Source organism: Corythoichthys intestinalis, chromosome 16, assembly GCF_030265065.1.
Source record: "Corythoichthys intestinalis isolate RoL2023-P3 chromosome 16, ASM3026506v1, whole genome shotgun sequence".
In the NCBI taxonomy this organism is placed as follows: domain Eukaryota; kingdom Metazoa; phylum Chordata; class Actinopteri; order Syngnathiformes; family Syngnathidae; genus Corythoichthys; species Corythoichthys intestinalis.
The window spans coordinates 45615791-45639402 of NC_080410.1; the positions used below are offsets into that span (position 1 = coordinate 45615791).

At 37.2% G+C, this 23612-nt stretch overlaps 2 protein-coding genes across 7 annotated transcripts in view; both read right to left on the reverse strand.

Annotated features, from left to right (window-relative positions):
- Positions 1–5608, reverse strand: part of baiap2a (BAR/IMD domain containing adaptor protein 2a) — a 200922-nt gene extending 195314 nt beyond the window's left edge. For 3 of the 6 annotated variants that reach the window (XM_057817140.1, XM_057817141.1, XM_057817138.1), the window contains exons 1-2: positions 5400–5607; positions 5193–5301 (exon numbers count right to left, since the gene is read on the reverse strand). In XM_057817140.1, coding sequence (XP_057673123.1) covers positions 5193–5301; positions 5400–5461 — 171 coding nt within the window. In that variant the 5' untranslated portion in view covers positions 5462–5607. Of the gene's footprint in view, positions 1–5192; positions 5302–5399 lie in introns of all 6 variants that reach the window. The other 3 variants (XM_057817137.1, XM_057817136.1, XM_057817139.1) reach the window with 2 other exon arrangements.
- A 403-nt stretch (positions 5609–6011) lies between these two features.
- LOC130904407 (charged multivesicular body protein 6-like) lies at positions 6012–21968 on the reverse strand. Its single transcript, XM_057817142.1, has 7 exons — positions 21771–21968; positions 19843–19952; positions 14554–14641; positions 14389–14475; positions 13342–13407; positions 11462–11542; positions 6012–6218 (listed from the first exon to the last, which is right to left on the reverse strand). The coding sequence occupies exons 1-7, from the start codon at positions 21834–21836 to the stop codon at positions 6102–6104; spliced, it is 615 nt and encodes a 204-aa protein (XP_057673125.1). The 5' UTR covers positions 21837–21968; the 3' UTR covers positions 6012–6101.
- Between the last annotated feature and the right edge of the window lie 1644 nt (positions 21969–23612).

Here is a 23612-nt window from a genome sequence, read left to right on the forward strand (position 1 = left end):
TCAATGCCACCATCCAGCAAGAGGAGCAAGTAAAGCTCACTCATACATCAAATCTTTGCTTGTAAGTTGGTAATTGAGGCATGCCTGTTACTACTGTAGTGAATGATCACTGCCCGTCGTTTCCAGTGAAAATGGATTGGATGTTTATCGATGTCAAAGGTAGCCTATGAATGGAAAAATGATAATTACGGTCTCCATAGTGACTCGTAAATCAAATTCTATTCAAATTCTTGGTCTTGGTGAGTATTGGTCTTGATAGTACTGTCTTGAACCAACACTGCAATATTACCAGTAGTGGTTTTAGGGGTGGGGCCACAGGGGCACTAGCCCCACCTCTAATTTGAATGGCCCCTGAAGTGCCGCTGTTCTCATTTTGTTATGTTGCTGTTGTTGTCTGTTGTTATATACAGTATTTATGCAGCTTTTTGTGTTTAAAACTGCTTTTTAAAACAGTGATTAGAATTATTTTTCCATGTATTGCAATGATCCTTACTTACACCGTATGATTAAATCAGGCATGAAAATGGGTCAGGGGTTAAAAAGGTGAGAAGGGTGTGGGGAAATATCTTCTGGTACATAGTACAACTAGAGCTGTCCCAAACGACTAATTTTCTCCCGATTAGTCAGGCGACTATTTTTACGATTAGTGGACTCATTTAATAATCCCCCTCCCCCCCCCCCCCCCCCGTTTTTTTTTTTTTTTTTTTACTAACATAGCAATTAAATTTTTTAATGACGCTTATTAATTCACAAAAACATTTTGGAACACTTAAATTCTTTATTAAAGTACAAAGAAATATGTAAATAAGGACAATAAATCACAAATAAACAATGAGGTCAAACGCTGATAGGATTAACTAGTGCAAAAGAATGGAATGTAAACAGATTCAGAACACTGACTTTGCCTTTCCAACATTATTCAAAACAATTCTTAAAATAGATATCAAGCATTAATATTATAGTATACTACTATATATAATAGTATTATAATCATCGCCAATCAGATTTTTCATCAAGGGTGTCATTTTAAAGCTATTCTTAGCGTAGAATCTAAATTCTGAAGTATGTGGGATTAACTCCAGAAACCGTTATTTATATGACGAACATGTCGTGCGTTTATTTTGAAATGTTAACCGGAAGTCTGTTCCTTAAACCGCTAACAGTAAGCTTCACACTCCGCAAAAAAAAAAAAAAAAAAACAACTCTTTTTGTCATTGTATGTGGTGTCAGTAATCATTTTTTTTTTTTTTTTTCATTTGCAAATGTTGTTCACCAGCTATTTTTCATGTTTGAAGTGTCACCTTTTAACCGCAAGTTTGCGTTTTGGAGAAGACTGCCGATGTTTTACAGAAGGCTAAAGTAGGTTGTCTGTTTTCCCCATTAGCCTCAATGTAGCAACATTTACAGTGTTTAATATAGATGTGCTTCCTTATTTTGTATGTCTGAACTTTAACTCTATGGCGTGTTGATGACCAATAGACATCCGTCAGAGGAACTGGAGTCTCATATGCCATCAACACGCACGCACAGATATATGCACGCACGCACGCGGTTATAAAAAGCAGCCATGAAAATTACCGCCCTGATTTTTATTTACCATGCGATAAATGGACTGACTGCATATTGCGACGGGCTTAGCAACTTCAATAAAACATGTCTTTAGGTAGTTAGATGGACTTACAATCTGCCAGCTCTTGTCGTCTTCCAAAATTACAAGTGGGTGACAGCGCTTTAGGTGTTCATTCACGGCTGACGTGCAGCCAAGCTTGGCATTGAAGAGACAGGACACAACAGTGTACCCTCTTTTATTTTTCATTGAAATAAATAAATGTTTTGGCCACTCTGGTGCGCTGTTTTGGTTTTGTGCCGCTTTCCCCGCTTGCATACCAAGTGTCCGACATTAAAAAAATCTCCCGAACCCCCCTCCCCTTAAAAATTTTCTCCTTGGATCTACACAATTCACTTAGATCACCCTTTTTGACTTCAAAGTGTCGAATTGTGCCGAAAGATGAGGGATTTCCATGCTTGTTAAATACTGTATTGGCCCGAATATAAGACTGTGTTTTTTGCATTGAAATAAGACTGAAAAAGTGGGGGTCGTCTTATATTTGCGGTCTAGACATTATACCCATTCACGACGCTAGATGGCGCCAGATATCATTGAAGCGATGTTCTGTCATGATAGATCTCAGGTACTCTCAAGTTTAACCAGTTTGCATTATATTATTGCATTGTTTTTCCTTATTCAGATTTGTTTCAAGACCACAGTTACAGTTAGACTTCACTTTGATGGTCAATGCAGTTATTGCAATTTTTTGGTTTTATCACAATAGATCGGTTTATTTACATTTAAAAAACCAGAAGCCATTCATTTACGAAAGTGATTGCACTTCATTTTACATAATTAAATGTTCAGATATTAAGACTAGAATTAGGCAAAATAACATGCTGTTTTTCTCAAATATATTGTTATAATCATTTGTTTCAGATGTACTGTAATTATTTTCTGTATAAAAATTAATTTGGTGTTCAAAAGACTTTTTTTCAAACTTCAGTCTTGAAAAAGAGGGGGTCGTCTTATAATCAGGGCCGTCTTATATTCGGGCCAATACGGTACGAATTGTTACAACATTTAGTAGCAGGATAATGTGCATTAGGAGTGGGAACCTCTTGGTACCTCACGATATAATACGGTTTGCGATACAAAGCTCACAATAACGATCTGACGATATGGCGCTACAACGATTATCGATACATTGGTCAGGAAATCATTCTAGGATATTCTAAAAACAACTAATACACAGGAAAACAAGCTTCTGCTATGAATTGGAATGAGTTTATCACTAGTAGACATCCAATCCATTTGAACTGGGAAGGTGGCAGCGAATGAACATTCGTTCATCCCTCCTACTTCAAACGGATGGAACGTCTATGGCTGTCAGTAGCAGCCAATGCCAGGCAATGAGGTAATTTTGTGTCATTTAAGGTCATTTACCTGTTGATTTTCAGTTACGTCCTGTTGATTTTGGGGGTATTTTATGGGTCACTTCCTGTTCATTTTGTGTTACAGACCTGGGAATCACCCAAATGAATAGGCAGTGACTCAAACTAAACAGGAAATGACCTGGAAATGCCCTAAAATGAACAGCAAGAGAATGCTTTGGTTTCGAATGAACGAACATTCACAGTCTAAATGGATTGGGTGTCGAGCACCGTCAAGGCAGCTTTAGAGTTAACTGAGACACTATTATGGTTAGTATTAGAGGCGTGCGAAATTTCCGATTCTTAGATTATTCGCGATTCGGCCGTGGAAGATTCGAGAACGATTCACAAACATCCAAATTCCGATTATTGAATTATACCAGGTAAAACGGAAGTAAAACACAGTCAGCGCGGTCTTTGGGACGCAATGAAGAACGGACCGAGAATAAATATCATGTTCAACTCATGCCGCCAGGTAAAAAAAATTTTTTTTAAATCATACCTGACTCGGGCCGACAGCCGCTACAAACAACGCCCAGTTGCTAGTTGCTACAAATATACGGCTACAGTAGATATCATATATATGTAGAACTAGATGCAAAATGACAGACGACGGCTGTGTTAGAACATGTATTATTGAACCGAGATGCGAAATGACAGACTTTCCGTAAACAGCCGCCATCTTAAAGCAGTGACTTCACTAGAAGGCTCTGTTGGAGTGAACCTAATTAACTTTTTATCTAAAATACTCCTAAATCGGCAGAATCTTGTCTTGAATCTATCTTTAAATGATGAAATAGTTTTAAAACTTTGACAAAAGTAGACAGAAAGGAAATTATGGAATAACGGGAGCAATTTTAACAACTGTAACAGTTGATTCACAACATTAAATTAATTGAATGTAGTTTAAAGTTGCTGATACAGAATGGGGACTGGAGTATTTTATTGACTGTTATTTTTGTATATTTGTTTACTGTTATATGTTAACTTAATACTGAAATAGTAGTTTGGTTTAGCCTGAGTGGATTTTTGAACAATTTTGGAACTACACATTAAAAAATAAATAAATAAATAAATAAATAAATAAATAAATTTAAAACAAAAACAAAAAAAAAAGGAGGGGGGTGCATCAATAATCGTTTTATAATCGAATTGGAGCCTCTGAATCATAATCGTAATCAAATCATTAGGTGCCTAAAGATTCCCAGCTCTAGTTAGTATGGTGGAAGGTTGTGGTAGCAACTTGTTGTTTCCTTTTTTTTTTTTTTTTTTTTTTAAAAAGACATTGACACCGTTTTAAAATGATATCTCGATTCTTGCATGAGCATACCGATAACCTTTTGGGATACAAAGTATCACGATATATCACCATTTCGATATTTTGTCACACCCCTAATGTGCATACTGCCTTGTTGCCCGAAACAAACACTGGACAAAGATGGCAGCAACACTTGTTCCCTGAGAGTTACATGGAGCCCCTTCTTGGCCCCTGTTTCAGAAAAATCCTAGAACCGCCACTGAATATCAAGTAATCAGTCAGGTAACTAGATTACTTTTTTTGAAGCGTAATCAATAATTCAATTACTTTTTCAAGTAATCTGTTACAACACAGCAAAAGATACTATTTACAGTGGCGGCAGACAGTAGGTGGCCGTAATAGACAATAATTGAGATGCACTGCATTAAGCAACTAAAATATATTTGACATGTAATTGTGGCTATCATAAAGAAGCTGTAATGTTCACATGACAGATTGCTTTGTTACCATCTCCTAAAAAGCTAGATGAGTTTCCACAGGCTTTTTTGTATGCAGAACAGGTTTGAATGATGAAATGGCCGTGGGGCAAATGTTTACTTGTTGCAACAGAGACGGCCAGAAAGAGGCCCAACCTTCACTTGAACTCCTGGAATGTCTCCCATTTAAGCAAAGGTGAGCAGTTGGAGGGAAAGCCACTGAAATGTAGCGCTTTGGAATTTGTTGGTGGACAGGTGAGGGAATTATAATGAGTGGATAGGGACATGGGCCTTCATTATCAAATGGATTTGACTCAGAGTGTGTGTTTGCGTAGGGGGGGAAAGTCGGTCCATTAATCAATTGCCGAGTAGTCAAACACTTAACCAACAGTGGAGACAAGTTGAGTTCGGTTAAAAAGCAAGATTTTGCACCTGAACTAAAGTGTGTCAAACTTTATTCATTAGCAGCACCTTACCTTGTAGACATTTTCCGTCACTCGGTGAACCTCGTCGGTGCGAGACATCGTGCAATCTTCGGCCAGGACCATAAAAGAGCTTTCCTCCGAACGTGTATCCACGTGAAAACTGTGGGGGGAATAAGGGCAAACTGAACAGGGAAATGGGGAGCTATGAAGCGGAGGAACGATGTCGCACGGTCGTAATCCTACTGCAACTCAACTCACCTTCCTTCTCGATGTACAGCTGACAGCACGACGGTGCCTTCATGGATACTCGGTTTTCGCATTTGCTTCAACAAACGGCTTTAAATAGAGATATCAAACTCGGGAATTTGTCAGAGTTCAAATAAAATTCCAAAATTTTAAATAAATATTATGTAACTTTTCTGAAACGCACACAAAAAAAGTGCAATTTGAGAAGGTGTTGAGTATTTTCCCATAACCCGTGAACGCCTCGTCCTCCTCCAGTCTTCTCGGCGTACATTTGCGGGCCGCCCACACGTTTTTCTTTCAATTCCCTGCCAGTCCTTTATCATGTTGTTCGCATGGCATCACGTTTTCTGCTCTATTTAGTGTACAAAGGAAGAAAACACACGTTGCAGTATTATAATATGACACTAAAACTAAAATTTCAAATTCACTTTCAATCAATACTTAATCAGACTTGAAAAGTCTGTATTTTTAACTATTCTCAGGCTATAGACTACGTACAGCAAGAGTCCTGTATTTCCTATTATTTCATAATTATGACTTCATTCAGTACATATTCGTCTTAACCCGACTACTGTACAAATGCCTATTTGTTACCGTGAGTATAGCGCGCCATCTTGTGGTGTTATGAAGTTACACACATTGTAGTTAAGCTCTTTTATTGAAAGTCTTGGTGAAAGCAAGTCAGTTGAAATATGGAAATGTGATATTAAAATGTTATGCTGATAACATCTCTCGCTTCGTTTTCCGTCCTCTATCCACTTCTTGGTCGGCCGTCTCCGGGACGTCTGGTAGCAATTCTGTGGGAACATCTGGAAGCGCGACATCTTCTCCCTGAGTGGAGGAAAGGCAACATTAAGATAAGCTAATATGATTGTTTATGAGTTCGTAATTTAGTTTAGAGGGCTATTAAGCAGTGTTTTTGTGGGAATATGTGTTTGAACGATTTAAGAGCATTGTTAAAAAAAAAAAAAAAAAAAAATTAAAAGAAGAAGTTAGCATTTTATAGCAATTACTGTAATTTTCGCACTATAAGGTGCACCTGACAGGTGCACCTATAAGCTGCTACCCACCAAATTTGCACAAAAATGGCATTTGTTCATGGATAAGCCGCACTGGACAATAAGCCGCAGCTGTCCTCACTGTATTATGGGATATTTACACCAAACCGGGAACACTTTATTTGACAGCGGCATTATACGACCAAATATATAAGACCAAACGAACCACCATGAAGCTTCATTGCTTCAAGAAGCTTAATTTGGCCATCACTGCTCCCTCTGGGGTGACAGTGAACCTCTGCTGCCACCTGCTGTCAAGACTTGTTGTCCGGCTTGCCTCCAAGCATGTATTGCAGCGCTACAGATGTAAATAGCAATAGAAATTCATGTTCTGTGATATTTATTTCTTCAGTTACTGTTCCAGTTAGGGGTGCACGATATCTATTTTTTGAAACTGATACCGATATCGAGAACTTCCTGCTCCTCAAAGCCGATACCGATGTCAAATAACCGATATTAAAAATATAATATTTTAAAAATGTATTTTCACTCGAGTTTTTGAACACCTGGAGTTTTAAAAAAAAATAATAATAATAATGGTGGATTCAACATAGATTTGTCTCTGATCTCACCAGAATTTTCATAATGACGTGAACATTATTACAATGAACAAAACAAAGACAAGAACAGTCTTGACTTCAAATAAAGTGCCAATATTTATTTTTTTTTCAAATAAATATAATTTGAGTCAATCACAATCAATTAGTCAATATAATTGAGGATGTGTTTCCTGAACAATGAGCACTGAACTAAAACATACTGTAAACCCAACAGGTATTGTGCTTTATCATCAGATAAAAACATTTGGTGCTACACGAGACTGTTGTGGTCTTGGTCCATAAACAACTTTCTTAACCAGGGAGACAGGTTAGGACAGCAAGCCTATCAATAACCAAAAGGCCTCTCAATAACCTACTAACCTATAACTAACACTATAAACATTATATAGTAAGGTTTATCACTAATTCCTGAAAACAAAAATATGGTAGAACAAAAAGGATGATTGGCTTGCCTTATAATATTCAATATAAACGGCAGTGAGTGAACCCATATTCAATAAAGTATGAGGTTTATTCTCCGCATAGTATAAAATCCTAACAAGCATGCTGACAGGACTAACATTACACGACAACTATTATATGTACGTATAGCATAGCACACTAGCTTGAGCTATTAGCCTTAAGCATTGGCTGGCTTCTATAACACAACAACTTATGAAGTTCTCTACATATGACCCTTCACCACCGAAGTAAACATATATTGCACATCCATATGTTATAGTAAAAATAAATACTTAGACATATATTTACGAGGCGGAAACGTAAGTAACAGAAAGCATTCACGATTGTCAATGCTAACGCTAGACACAGCAATGTGTAAAGTGAATGAGTTTGTGGGGCAAATTATAGATGCAGCAAATTATTCTGACCGGCAGGTGGCAGCAATGCCCCGCAAATGGTCAACTGATTTCCCAGCCAGCGAGCACAGTTCATACTGTATTATCGGTCCTATTAATTATGTAATTGGATTTATTGGGATGACGTCATAATTCCTATTATCGAACCGATAATTATCGGACCAATAATTATCGTGCACCAGTAGTTCCAGATGTTTCATTAATTGCTAGTTATGGTATTTGGTAACACTTTATTTGAAAGTGGCGCCATATGACTGTCATTAGACAATCATATTTATGACATGACACTGTCATGAGCATTTAGGAATGATTATAACAGATGTCATTTATGTTATCTGACAAATTATCTCACTTTTAAATGGATGTAAAAGACCCTTGCTGGCCATAAATGGAGTTAGTGACATAATTTGCAAGATGACAATGACATAAGCATTCAGTAATGCCCATGAAAGTGTCATGTGAATGAATGAATGAATGAATGAATGAATGAATGAATGAATGAATGAATGCTTTATTTGGACATGAGAAAAAAATGAAAATAATAAATAAAACAAACGAAAAACAAAAAGATTGTTTTTTTTTTAATCAGACAGAACCAATGATATTCTTGAGATAACAGAAACAATAGTTAAGACAATAATAATAATGATAACAATAAAAAAGATCAGAATTTATTCATTGTGTCCAAAAAGGAGTAGGATGAAGCATTTGCATGTCATAATTATGACGGTCTTATGACAGTGTAATGACACTGCTGTCAAATGAAGTGTTACCCATTAACCCAAATAAATCAACAACTAAGCCACACTGGACTATAAGCCACAGGATTCAAAATTAAGGAAAAAAGTAGCAGCTTATAGTCAGAAAATTACGGTAAGCTAGCAGACTTTTGCTATGCAAGTTAACAAATTGTTCTCTTGCTGTACTTCAATCCTCATTTATTATTATTTTTTATACAGTCCGAGGCTAAGATATGGTATTTTAATTTATTTTTTAATGCATTTTTGCTTTTGTGAAATGAATGCTATTCTGCATAGTTTGAAAAAACACTCGGGAATTTTATTTTGTATTTGCATTTATGCTCTTCTGAAAGTGCAATCATAGCAAGCCTTTGTTTTAACTTTCCTAAAATGTATTCTGCAAGGAATTAAATGTCCCTAATCCAATTACTTGATTTTTCGAACTAACTAATTGATAGATGAATCGATTGCTTAAATAATCGATAACTGAGGCCCTAACGTATTCATTCATTGCTGTTCTGTTACTATCTTCAGACTTCTTCACAAAGTACCTGTTTCTTTCTGTAAATATTTAAACTCTCTTCCTCAAAGATATGATCAGGGAGATATAGGAATTTATTCATTACACTTTGTATTTTTCCGCCGAGTACGATTCCGTGAATCAGCCCGGGTGAAGGTGCGAGGCCCAGGCTGTTTTACAATTGGACCCTCTAAAATGATTAATTGCTGTATTTTTTCCGCTTTAATTTGATACTTTATTCCACGTTTTATCTATTAGTCGTATTGTTGCTTTCTGTTTAGCTCCTGAAATGTGTGTCGTCCTCCTCTGTTCAGTGAAGTGAAAAAAAACATGTAAAATGACGAAGTTGACTCCTGCTATCATTACAATTATACACTACTAATTTTCAAACACTATCTGATGCTACTGAATGAAGAAGTGTCACCAAACTTTTTATTTGTAATGTATGTAGGAATAAAGGTTTTCTTGTCTTGATGAACACTCGACCCTACACACTACTGTATTTTAAGCTGTACTTGAAGATCTGAGTCTCACTTCAGCCAAGTGACCACATGCCCCCCGAAAAGTGTAAAAAAGTATGCAAATGAGCTTTAGCGGCACGAGTCTTCCCGGAGAGACAATGACAAAAGTTGTGCCGTCTGTCAAACGGAGACGGAATAATGGCACGTTGTCAAGTCCTGTTTGGATAGCACGGAAACACTGTTATTTCCACTTTGACGCACGATTTGACGTTGTCTGACGCACGCAAACACACGATCATCCAAAAGCGAGTGTTTGAGGCATTTGGGAATTCCCTAAAATGTATGTTGAGATGACAATCAGCTGTGATTGCATGAAAGACGTAATGTCACGTTAACCTTCGTGAAGTTGGAACCCCCATCATACACAAATTTAGAGGGAAATTATGTCATTCACTTGTGCTATGTTTGTGCTGTAAAAAATTTCGTTTGGGCTGCTACTGTGCTACGTTGTTATGTACTTCCTCAATCTAAGTACATCTAAGGCCGAGACTTGAGTGGAACTTCTTTATTGAGTGTGCTTCTCATCACATGTGCACACGACTCATCACAGAGGTTCCTTTTTACTGTAATACCACACCCACAAGGAGCACATACCACACCCACAGGGGAGTGCACAACTATGGTAACAGCAGTCTGACACAAATATGTTAGATCTTAAGATAATAATTTAGAGTAGTGACTTGATGCAAACCCCCTTTTATTGCAAAATGGACCCGAAATGGTTCTATTCGCTTACGCTACGTTTGTGCTGCTATCGTTTTATAGATAATAAGATATTCCTTTCCAGTGATGACTTCAATCACAGCACCTCCGTCGTGGCTGATGAAGCGTACCAACTCTCTCAGTAACAGAGGGGTGTCCCATCCGGTTCATTTTGCAATAAATAGGGGGCTTCGTGATGTCATCACTCGAAATTAATATCTCAATACTGTATCTCAAAAACGATGAATGAATGAATGAATTAAATTTGATTGTCATCATCATCGGTATCATTGACAATCATTGACAATTACAAAATGTGATATGATTTGCCCGAAGGAACCGAAGAAGAGGACAAAGGCGGACGGGAGGAAGCATATGCTTATCAGTTTCCCGTCTCCTATACAACTAAAGACGCACATTCAGACATGGTACATACATCAGATGGCCACAAAACTGTACAATAACACAATCAACAATCTGGGTTTAGTAACTCAGCGTCCAGTCAAGCAGCTCGATTAATTTTAGGGCGTACAAGGTTATGGCTTTGTCATGTCCCTGACATTTTTGCATCTGTTTGCTGTGGAAACATTTTGTTGTGGCTATGTGTGTCGCAAGCGCCACTGTGTCCCCTGGGCTCGGCGTGAGTTGTAATCCAGAAATGATTAGCTCATTTGCGCGTCGGCACTGGTCGAGATCGTCAGCCAAAATTTCCAGCCTCTTGATGCGAACATCTTTCTCCTCGACCGCCTGCTTGAGTTTCTCGTTTTCAGCGCGAATTAACTGGAGCTCTCTGATGATTTCTTGATTCTGGTTTTGAATCAAGCCAGTCAAGGAGACCTCCAACTTCTGTATGGAGGATTTTATTTCATCCAAGTCTCCAGGTTTCAAATTCTTTGGAGCCATACTGGGAGTAGAGCTTGCTGGCCCTGAGCGCTTGTCGGTTAAGATAAGAGATTGCTTCAGGAGCTCGGAGAGTGCGTCTATACACGGTGAAGGCTGAGCAGCGTACAGCGATAGCAGTACAAACGTAGCATAAACAAATGACATAATTTTTCTATATGTCCGACGTTGGGGCCAACCTTACGGAGGTGTCACATTACATAAACGTAAATTTACCTGAGTAATGGCTTCCAGCTCGGCCAAAACAGCATCCTCGTCCTCCTGCGTCAGTGCGCCGGCCAGCATTTCATCTATTTGCTGCACACAGAGGAAAATTTCAATAAAATCATGAATACAGTAATTTTCAAAACTTTTTCCCCACTTTGAACTAGGGCTGCAGCCATCGAATATTTTACTAATCGAGTAATCAACCGAAAATTCTATCGATTCATCGAGTAATTGTAGCATCTACAAATCTATCACGTGATAAGTAAAAATCAGTGATCAGTAAAACAGTAGACAATATTATTTTCAGTTAGTTATACCCGCCTGGACGCCACGAACTGCGGTTAGGGTTTAGGGTTAGGTTGTTGTTTAGTTTAGGAGGACGCTCGCACGGACCTTACTAGGCTAAAACTACATTGCATATTCTCTGTTGCTGAGATAAGAAGACAAATCTTACCCTGTGTGTCTCAAAACAAGTAATGGGGAGACTGGAGAGGACACTACACTAGTGGGTGAGTTGGGGGTGTCGCAGCATGACACATGAGTGAAACAACCAGGCAGGCTAACAACATATAAAATGTCACACATTGTGAACATGCGACAAAAACTATGGCACATTTTTTTCCCGTTCTCGTCCCGTCAGACGAAAACTGGCATTATTGTCGTTAAGTTTTAGACTCCCAAGATACGTTTTTAGCTCGTTACCGTCTCGTCATAGTCATGAAAAAATTGTTCGTCGCCTAAATATTTTCGTTATAGTCATCGTTGATGAGAACAACACTGTAGCAAGCACAATGTACCATCAGAACACTGGATTGATGTTTGCTGTAAATGGGTCTCTTTACGAAACTACGTAGATATAGCATTAAAACCGGACGTTTCCAGCTAGATTAGTCATTCACCTCATTAATAATGTATAGAGTGTTTTTCTGATTAATGTTATTTCCATTGAAAAAAAAATGCTTTTCTTTCAAAAAAGGGGACATTTCTAAGTGACCCCAAACTTTTGAATGGTAGTATAAATATCCCATAATACAGCGAGGACAGCTGCGGCTTATACTCCGGTAAGGCTTATTTGTGAACAGATGCCGTTTTCGTGTCAAATTTATTGGGTGGCGGCTTATAGTCAGGTGTGCCTTAATATCCGAAAATTACGGGATTCAATAATACATTTTGGTCATGTTATAGTCTAGTGCAGTTTATGTATGAACTAATGCAGTTTTCCGGACAGATTTGGTTGGTGCAGCTCAGTAGCGACTGCTTTAAGACTGCAAGGCAAGCTTAAGCTTCTCCTAAAGTGTCCCAAAGAAAAATTCGGCACTTGGGAAAAAAATCTTTTCACTAATTTTTGCTTTAATCCTACAAGGCTCACTAACAATGTCTCTGGGGTCTATAGGAAGTGGGCAGGCCTCAGCTGACACGGACCACACACTTTATAACACATAACGATTGTATGATCTGTCTGAGACTGATAGACAGCTAAATGAGTGAATCAGCAATATTATGGTGGGAACGTCCGAGATAGCATTTTTTAATTTTCATTCTGTTGTTCTCAGTTGAACTGAAGACTTTCTTAATCATCCTAGAGACACTCTCTTTGTTAAAAACGACTAGGGAAAAATCAAGCTTATTTCTGGTGATTTCTTTTATTGTAGCTGCATGTGTTTGAACACTTGACTTCTGGCACTCTAGTTTCTTTCCCTACCAAGCGTCGGGTGCATCTGAGCCCCTCCACTGTCACAAAGCACTTACATGCTGTCATATTTTGAGTTCCCACTCATTAGAAAGACCAGCATCCGCCACTGATGCAGCCTTGCAGTCCAGAAATTACGGTAATTATCGTACAATTTTTTTTTCCCCAATGTGAGCAGAGCTCGAAAATGAAAGTTTACCTTTTGATACTCAATTGATTCTTGGGTCTCTTCAAGGATGCGCTCTACATCTTCGATTGACATGATCTGTTACAAACAAGAATATAGGAATAAAAAATAAAGGAAGTCTGGGATTCACTTCAAAATTGCATCTATCTATGAAAAGCAAGAAAATGTTATCAAAGTCATTCTAATTACAAAAATAAAAAAAATGAGTCGTAGAGTAATGGAGTAATTGGATTAGGAACATTTAATGCATTGCAGAATAAATTTTAGGAGATTTAAAACAAAGGTTTGGGAAGATTACACTTTCAAAAGAGCATTAACTGTGAATACAAAATGAAATTCCCGATTGTTTTCTCAAACTATGCAGACTTGCACTATTATTTCAGAAGAGCAATACATGCATTTAAAACTAAATTAAAATACCTTAGCTAAACCTCAGAAGGTATAAAAAAATTAATTTAAATAAATGAGGTACAACCAAAGAACAATTGGCTAACTAGCGTAGCAAAGGTCCGCTAGTTTAAATGCTATAAAATGCTTATGTTGGTCTTAACATGGAGCAGCTGGATTCAGCCATGTGAAATGTGAATTCATTCATTCATGAATGTGAATAAAACTAAATGCAAACACTTTCAAAACAAACCCTTACAACGCCACCTTAATTAAACGAATCCTCAAAGGAGCAAAATTTGATTTGAAGCTTTCTTGTAATCGCATTACTCGATTAATTGTTCAATCAATATAAACAGGAAAAAAAAGTCATAATTTTACCCTAATTAAACGTAATATAAATCTTAAAAAAGTACCTAAGTCCCCCTCTACGGCGAATTAAACGTGGATTTGAAAAGTTGACATTTTTACTGGAGAAAAAAACCCGACTAATTTTATTCATTTGAAAAATATATTTGCGTATGCGCACGCAACTAAAAGCATGTTCCGCGTGGGCTCTTAATCCTTTAATCTCCAAACAAGGTGAGCCAACACAAACCACCGTCATCAGCACAAAGTGCAGCTTTGGAGTCATTAATAATCATAAGATATTAAAGGGGTGTCGTTTTCTACCTGGTGCATATTTTTCAGACAGTCATTGCCTGCTTTCAGTCCCTCGATGACTTTCATCTCAATTTGCATGAACTCGATATCTTGCACCTGCGCACAGACAACATTTGAAGCTGAAGACATTCATTAACTTGAGTTCAGGGTCAGTGTGTTTGTAAAAAGTCGGACCATGCGCTCAAGGTTTGAGATCTGATTTTCAGTCTTGTCTAGCAACTGATCCTGATAGCGCTTCTTCTTAAGGAGCAGCAGAGCCTTTCTGCAAAAAAAAAAAAAAAAAAAAAAAAAAAGTGGATTAATACTACAACAACACTTGAGAGTTTGTAAAATGCTCCATCGTCAAAGTACGATGGCACTTTTGGGACACAGGAGAAAACAAATTCCAAATATATAATTCACCTCCGTGACGTTGGCCCCATCAGACGCAAATTTATAGAAAAATTGTCATTCGTTTGTGCTAGCTTTGAGCTGAAAAAATTTTCATCTGTGCCGCTATCGTTTGTGAGATAATAAGTCTTTTATAGCTCAATCTGAGGTGAACCAGCCCCATTTTGATTAAAAACAGCTAAACATTGTGTCAATCGTTAGTGCTACTTTTGTTCTTAGTGCTGCAACGATTAATCGATTACCTTGAGTTATTCGATTAGAAAAACGTATTTTTTAAAAAAAAAATAAAATTCTGGTGCTTCCAGTATCTGTTTAATTCAAGTGGCATTGTAATGGTTTGTTTTGAAAGTATTTGCCTTTAGTTCAATTGATTTGGGTGGATCGACTGCCCTCTAGTGGCAACAGTGAATATGACGTAACTCATTTCACAGTGCTGAATCCAGCTGCTCTCTGTTAAGACCATCATGAGCTCATGTTTTGTTTCAGCTAATGTTTTTTTTTTTTTATGCATTCATGATTTAGTTTATACAGGGTAACCACGGGTTATTAAAAGTATTAAAAAAGCATAGAATTTAGTTTTCCATTATTAAAGGTATTAAAAGTATTAAATTAGCTGTCGTAAGTCTGGAATTTTTTCACCGTGGTTTTAATTTTCAAGAACATCTCAGTGCAACCTAAATTATATCTGTGACGAAGTTTTTTTTTTAATCCATAATGAAGATGACGCGTAGAATTTTTACGACGCACTGCACCTTGTGCGTGCGCGCCCTTAGCATCATTAGCATCAACATCACTACAGCAGGCAATCTGTGTGCCAACGCAAGGAACTGCTCATATGCCTTAGTTGTAATGTTCGATGAAAGCCTCAACAAGACAACCAAGTCCAAACAGTTGGACAAGCATGTGAGGTATTGGATCGGCGACTAAGTCGCATCCAGATACTTTGGGTCGCAGTTTATGGGTCATGCGAAGGCAGTGGACCTGCTTAACATTTCAAAGTAAGTTGCCAATTTCTCCAATTAAAATATGTTAGATGCAATAATGTATTTCTGCACGGTTTGCCTTTCGAATGAATGTGAATTTCGAAGTTTTAACTCAAGGGATAGCCATGTTCAATGGGCTATTAGCAGGTGCACTAGCCTTAGCATGGATAAACCGGAGTCGTAGATTCACCATCACTCTCAGATACACAACACGGTTGACACTGTCTATTAGTGGAACGAGTGTGGGGTAATGTTGATCTGAATAACATGGCATGGTGATAGGCAAATTATAATGTAGGTGATAGTAAAACACCTGTAATTAAATGTTTTTCTTGATTAAATAAGAGTATGGATTTTCTTTATCTGATTAAAATAAATGTCTTCAATAGCTAATAAGGATTAACATGTGTTTTGTATACTTCTTGTAATGTGATTAGAAAAAAGCGATTACCAAGGTAAATGGTCATGTGTAGCTTTTTTATTTGGCAGTAATTAATGGTAAACTACTGCCATTTAGTGGCTGTTTTCTAAACTTTCACTGCCAATTGCAAGCACTTTACAGTTAAGGTGGCCAACTTGACAATCACCTACAAATCACCTTGACTAGGTCCTCTTAAAAGGGAAACCTGTTGTATTGCAAATGTAATTTTTAAAATTGCTTTCCAATAAAAGTGTAAAATACATTTTATCCTGGGAAAAAAAAAATCTGAAAGACCTTATATTCAAATGTGTTTTAATTGTATCTTCAATAAATGTGCATTCTTTTGTCAAACGCACTTAGTAATCGAGGTTAAATTTGATGTTCAGTGCTTTATTTTTTTAATATGATTCAATATTATCTAAATAATGGGTGCGAGAAAAAAGAAAAGTATTAATTTTCAGTTGAAATGGCATTAAAAAAGGTCTTAAAAGTCTTGAATTTAGATTTATCAATCCTGGGGGGACCCTGTTATAGGTGTATTTAGCCATTTTTTGTGGGTATATCTGTTCAAACCATTTGTTAAGAGCATTGTTTGAAAAAAAAAAAAGTTAGCATTCAAGCTAGCAGACTTTTGCTACATAAGTTAGCCAATTGTTCTTTTGTTGTACTTGGACCCTCATTAATTAGGGCCCAAGCACCAAGTGTGCGAGAGCCCTATATTTCATACCATTTGAGGCTAATCTCAGCTATTAATTTTTTTATGTTCCTTATCCAATTATTCGATTATTCAAACTAGTTCATCGTTTAATCAACGACTAAAATAATCGATACCTGCAACACTATTTGTGCTGTACAAATTTTAGTTTGTGCTATTGTTTTTGAGATATTGAGATAAAGTGGTACCTCTACTTACGAACGTCTCTACATACAGATTTTTCAGGTTAAGACACGCCTCAATGGGAAAACACTGCCTCTTGTTAAGAAATAAATTTCAGGATGGGGGCGGGATAGGATAGGAAAAATGGCTAAAAATTGTATCAATCTTTTGTACTACGTTTGTGCTTTAAAACATGTTGTTTGTGCTGCTATTGTTTTTGAGATATTAATTTCGAGTCATGACGTCACTCACAGCTTTTCCAGATCCAACTCCCGCGGCGGACGGATCATACCAACTCTCAATTACAGAGGGATGTCCCAACAACTAGTGCAAACGTAGCACAAACAAATGGTACCCATTCGGGTCCATTTTGCAGGAAATTGGGGGATTGAGATATTATTGTCAAGGGATAACGTGACTCCCAGCCACCAATTTACTGCAAAATGGAGCCGAAGTGATGCCATTCGTTTGTGCTACGTTTGCGCTAGTTGTTGGGACACCCCTCTGTTATTGAGAGAGTTGGTAAGCTCCGTCAGCTGCGACAGAGGGGCTGAGATTGACGTCATCACTCGAAATTAACCTCTCAATATCTATAAAACGTTAAAAGCACAAACGAAAATTTTTACAGCATAAACGTAGCATAAACAAATGGCACCATTTCGGGTCCATTTTGCAATAAATCGGGGGCTGCGTGACATCAATCGAAATGAAAATCTCAACATCTCAAAAACCATTTTTACAGCACAAACGTAGCACAAGTGATTGACACCATGTTTAGCCATTTTTAAACAAAATGGGGGGCCTATTGACCTCCTAGAGACCTATAAAGGAATTGTAAATATCTTAAAAACGATAGCACAAACAAAATGTTTTACAGCACAAACAGGCACTAACGTAACACAAACGATTGACATCATTTTTATATAAATTTGTGTCTGATGAGGGGGCCAACTTCACAGAGGTAAATAAATTTACTGTAATTTTTGGACTACAAGGCGCACATAACTACAAGCCACACCCACTAAATTTGACATAGAAAGTAGGGCTGTCAAACGATTATTATTTTTTTTATCGAGTTAATCACATCTTAAAAATTAATTAATCGTAATTAATCGCAATTCAAACCATTTATAAAATATGCCGTATTTTTCTGTAAATTATTGTTGGAATGGAAAGATAAGACACAAGATGGATAGATACATTCAACATACGGTAGATAAGTACTGTATTTGTTTGTTATAACAACAAATCCACAAGATGGCATTAACATTATTAACATTGTTTCTGTTAAAGGGATCCTCAGATAGAAAGACTTGTAGTTCTTAAAAGATAAATTTGAGTACAAGTTATAATGATTTTATTTTAAAACCCCTCTTAATGTTTTCATTTTAATAAAACTATAAAACTAAAATATTCAATCAGAAAATAAACTAATAGCTCGCCATTGTTGACGTCACCGAGCGGGACGTCACATGGGCTCTTCCACAGTGTCTTTAACTACGTAAGGTAGTGATTGAAATACACCACAAGGTGTCAATGGCGAGTTTTGAATTAATTAGAGATCTAGCCAAGGCAAAGTCTGAGTAAGTTTTATGTGTATTTTGCATAGCTATGTTGGTTGGGAATGCCAGTTCTCTTTGCATTAAGCACTTTTCTTTTTGTGAACATTATTTTTTGAGAGATAGGATACCCTAGCGACTTAACTGTTCCGCCCAAATGCATGATGGGAAGTTGGGCAACCATGACTGTCAGTGGTAGCTGCAAATTGTATACAGTATGTTCTGCGTTGTGTTCAATTAAGCGTGTTAAGAAAAGATCGTCTCCCGTGAGAAGTAAGAATTTTATTTTTGTTGTGCTTCCACTAAATGATACTGTAGCAACTTAACTGTTCCGCCCAAATGCATGATGGGAAGTTGGGCAACCATGCCTGTCAGTGGTGGCTGCAAATGGTATACAGTATATCCTGCGTTGTGTTCAATTAAGGGTGTTAAGAAACAGATCGTCTCCTGTCAGTCTTCCCCACGTCATTCGCCACAATACTTATAAATGTTGTGAAAGAGTTGCCAAAGCTTAAGCCAAAAAAAGGCGCGGTCCAATGAACGCCTGTGTCCGCTCGCATTTCTCTGCCTTTTAGCTCTCAATGTGCTAAAACGGCATCATTGTAAACTGTTTGAGGCAACGCATGAACGGGTCATTCCGTGCATGCGTCAATTGCGTCAAATATTTTAACGTGATTAATTTAAAAAATTAATTACCGCCCGTTAACGCGATAAATTGGACAGCACTAATAAAAAGTGTGAAGAAAAAAAAAAAAAAAACAGTATTTATTTACAGGCCCAGGGATATTCACATGTTGTCACGATACTCAAAAAATACTCGATATATATTTTCGATAGTATATAAATAAAAAGCTCTTTTTTTTTTTTTTTTTTTTTAAATAAACTCTTTCAGTGCCATTGACTTCCAATCACGTGGCTCTTACGAACTAAATTAAAACTCTTTAAATGGATGTCTATGGATCATAGTTCAATAGAAGTCCAATTTATTTAAATTTTGAATGTGAATGAATATATGAATGAATACTCACCCCCTAAAAAATCTAACTACTGAATAGAAATATACAAGTTTTCATATAAAAGAGTTCTAGTGATGTTTTGATTTTCTTTCATTACTATGAAACAAAATTACAAAAGTCATAATTAGATGAGATGAATTGTCAAAACCTCAAAGTTTTGATGTACATCATTCACTTAAAATCTTACAAATTCAAAATGTAAAAAATTCTTATTTACTCTTTCTTTCCATCTTTTAGCAGCTGCTTGGCCAGCAGTCTCTCTTTGTCCAGCTGCAGAGTAATCTTCTTTTGGTACTGCTTCAGTTTATCTCTCTGTTGCTTCAATTGCTACCAAGAGAAACCCATCCAAATCACATACAATGTTTGTTAAAAATAATTTAAAAAATGAAAACAAAAAAAAGTCCACACACCCTTGTTCGAATGTCATGTTTTGTAATCATAAAACAGTTTGAGCTTTATTTGGCGAAGGCACTACTTTTATCAAAAAATCAAATGAGTCTTAACCTGATTGGTTAAATCTTGTGCTACAACGATTAATCGATTAACTCGAGTATTCGATTAGAAAAAACAATTTGAATTAAAATTTGCTTCTTCGAGTATTTGTTTAATTAACTGGTGTTGTAATGGTTTGTTTTTAAAGTGTTTGCATTTAGTTTTATTGATTTGGGTGGATACACTGCCCTCTAGTCTGTCTCATTTTACATGGCTGAATGCAGCTGCTACCTATTAAGACCAACATAAGCTAAGTTTTTGTTTGAACTAATGTTTTTTTTGTAATTTAGTTTATAGGTGTATTTAGCCGTTTTTTAGTGGGGAAAATGTGTCTGAACCATTTGTTTAGAGCATTGTAAAAATAAATAAATAAATAACGTTAGCATTTTATAGCATTTGAGCTAGCTGACTTTTGCTACGTAAATTAGCCAATTGTTCTTGTGTTGTACATAGATCATTTATTAATTTTTATACCGTTTGAAACTCAGCGCAGATATTTTTAATTTTTTTATGTTCCTTCTCCGATTCCTCGATTATTCGAACTAACTAGTTAATCGATTTATCGACTACTAAAATAATCGATAGCTGCAGCCCTTGTTAGATCTTAACACGTAGAAGAGCGCGGACATCTAGGGGGAAAGACTGAGGGCTGTGTTTAGACTGCAGGCATATCTGATTTTAATCAGATTTTTAGGGCTGACTGTTCACACTACTTTTAGCGAGTGTCCAAAACAGATCTGTTGCTGTGGCGACAAAACCCGAATCCACCACAGAGTGACTTCACGGACAGTCAAATTTCATCTGGACTCTTCAGACTGAGAAGCATCTTGTCTGGGCCGGCCCAGCCTATACGCAGACTATGCAGCTGCTTAGGGCCCCTGACCACGAGGGGGCCCCCAATCTGGCAATTGTTTAATTTATATTCTATTTTGTTTACTACAGTTTGCTTTATTTGACTTTTGTGAGTTTTTACTTGATTACAAGCTTAAAAAAATAAAAGTTCCTTAACTTCTTTCTTTCTTCTTTTAGAAAAAGGTTTGGCGCTATCTGTACTGACAATCATTTGGGGTGAGAAGTTTGAAGTATGCAGTGCAACAAAATCTGATTAATATACAAAATATGGACGTATGGGTTGGATTTCATGTATGGGTTTCACAGTACACTGTGCCAAAAATATGGGCCCCTTTGCATTGCTTACGGCCCCCAAATGGCCTGGGCCGGCCCTGATTTTGTCCATATTTGATATGAAACTATTTCCCGTATGTGGTTTCAGATCAATCCATCTTGTTTTGTTACTGTTCGGACTACAAAAGAGCCACCCAGTTTCAGTCTGGATGGGCAAAAAAATCAGATTTTTGCTGCTAGTCAGAACAACACCTTATTATACAGGTTAGAGTATATATGAATGATGAAAAAATATTAAAAGTCACTTATAAATCTGTACATATTACAAAAACTTAGCATTAGAACAGGGGTGCGTAGACTTTTCACATCTTCTGTACCTTCCATTTCATATCATGCTTCTCAAGTTCTCATTAATATCAATATACACATACAAACATTGATGACGTTATATAGATCAAGAAGAATACCCTAAATATGCTATCCCTGGTGCTACATTTATAACGGGACTAATCGGCTTGATGAGCTCACCAAGACGGCTTTGTCTTGTTCGGTTACGCGGGAGGGTCGAGTCTTTCCCCCAAACACGTTTCCCATTCTTTAGACACATCCCCACTGCATTATTTTCTCCTCGACTGACTAAATACGACTAGTTTCGAGCTATTAAGCCATGATAAAACCTTGCCTGTGTGTGGCTAGGCTAGCTAGCTGGGTTGTTGCTACGTCCTACGGAAAGCCACAAAGGACACGACACCATTACTGTAAAATAATTTAACGGTAATGTATACGAAACAGCTAATTTTCCAGTAGTTATCTTGAAAACTATTTATTGATAAGTAGAATGTAAAGTAATGTGTGGATATAATAAAGAGGTACTCTTTCAAAAGTCATTTAAAATTCATGCGTTATTTGCTTCAGGTAACAGAACCATGGACAGCGTCAAAGCAACATAATTTTTCGATAATTCGTTTTTCAGTTTTTTGCTTTATTTGTTTATGCAACAATTATTTTTTTTATTCAGATATGGGCGGAGATCCGTTTTCAAAGTTTGGGGTATAATAAACAGTAAAATTTTAGAGAAAAATTGTTAGGGGGAGAGACAATAAAAAGTTATAAGAGTTGTTGTAATACTGCTAAATAATTAAAAGAGGGAAGAGTTGCCAAAAATTTTACTCAAGTAAAATACAGTTACTTCTAAATATTACTCAAGTAAAAGTAGTCATCCAAAAATGTACTCAAGTACAAGTAAAACAAGTATTCGTTGAAAAGAATACCCTAGTACCCGGAGTACCCGGATACGGCCCGCCTCCACATTTGGTCCAGCCCCCTGAACAATACCAGAGAGCTTTTTTTTTTTTTTTTTTCAATAGTGTTATTTATTTCCTGGCTTTTTCCTGTGAAGAACCCAGAGAGGATTATTTGGTTATTATCTATTTAATTAATGGTGTTATTATTATGATATTGTATTATGTTATTATTTTCATTGTATTTACTTTTGTTCCGTGAAGAATCCAGAAAGGGTTATTTGATTGTGGCTTTCTGAAAACCAATACATTTTTACATTTAGTGACTCCTGCAATCGTCAAACTTTTTCTGTTACAAACTAACCCCAGCCCCTCATCAGCAGTGTTGGGAGTAACGCCGTTATAAATAATGCCGTTATGTAACGGCGTTATTTTTTCAGTAACGGGGTAATCTAACTAATTACTTTTTCCGCCGTTACAACGCCGTTACCGTTACTGACGGTCAAAAGCGGTGCGTTACTTACTCTGAATAAATTGAAGAAACTACCAGCCGTGTCGAGTCGACTCTCTGCTCTGTTGATTTGTCATCCAAGACTTGGGGTGCGTTCAGGTTCGAGAATAGCGCACGTACTTCTGACTCAAAGCTGTTTGTCCCTGCTCATTCTATTAGACAATGCTTTCCAAAGTATGGTAACGTTTCTGTGTTTGCTACACCTGATGCTAGCCTCGTTCCCATCTCCCACTGTCAGCCAGCAATAATTCTGCTTCCATCTTGAGGACGGCAGACGCTTTGAAGGTGACGTGAATTGTCGGGAAACGAGCCTACCTGAATGTAGCCCCTCGAGAGATGCGATGGAAGTGATTGTGATTGGCTGAGGGTTAGAGTCATGTGTCGTTGTAAGCCAATCAGAGCCGGTGATTTCACAAGCAAACCGGAACAGCGCGTGCGGCAAACACACACACGCAAAACAGATGCACAGGGTCGGGATGGCAGAGCATTCAGAAGAAAAATTGTCCTTTAAGAGGTGGAGATATAGACACTATTTCAAGTTTGTCGAAATTAAAGGAAAGAACCTGCATGTAATGTGTAATTTATGTCCCGGGGCAAAGCTTTTGTCGACATCTGTGG

Coding starts and splice junctions, on each gene's coding strand:
- LOC130904407 (XM_057817142.1), bottom strand. CDS start 21,836: ATGGGAAACGTGTTTGGGGGAAAGACTCGACCCTCCCGCGTAACCGAA. Junction 11,543..13,341: donor AATCAATTGAGTATCAAAAG/GTAAACTTTCAT, acceptor CTCTGTGTGCAG/CAAATAGATGAAATGCTGGC. Junction 6,219..11,461: donor AGCTGGAAGCCATTACTCAG/GTAAATTTACGT, acceptor TCCTCCACTCAG/GGAGAAGATGTCGCGCTTCC.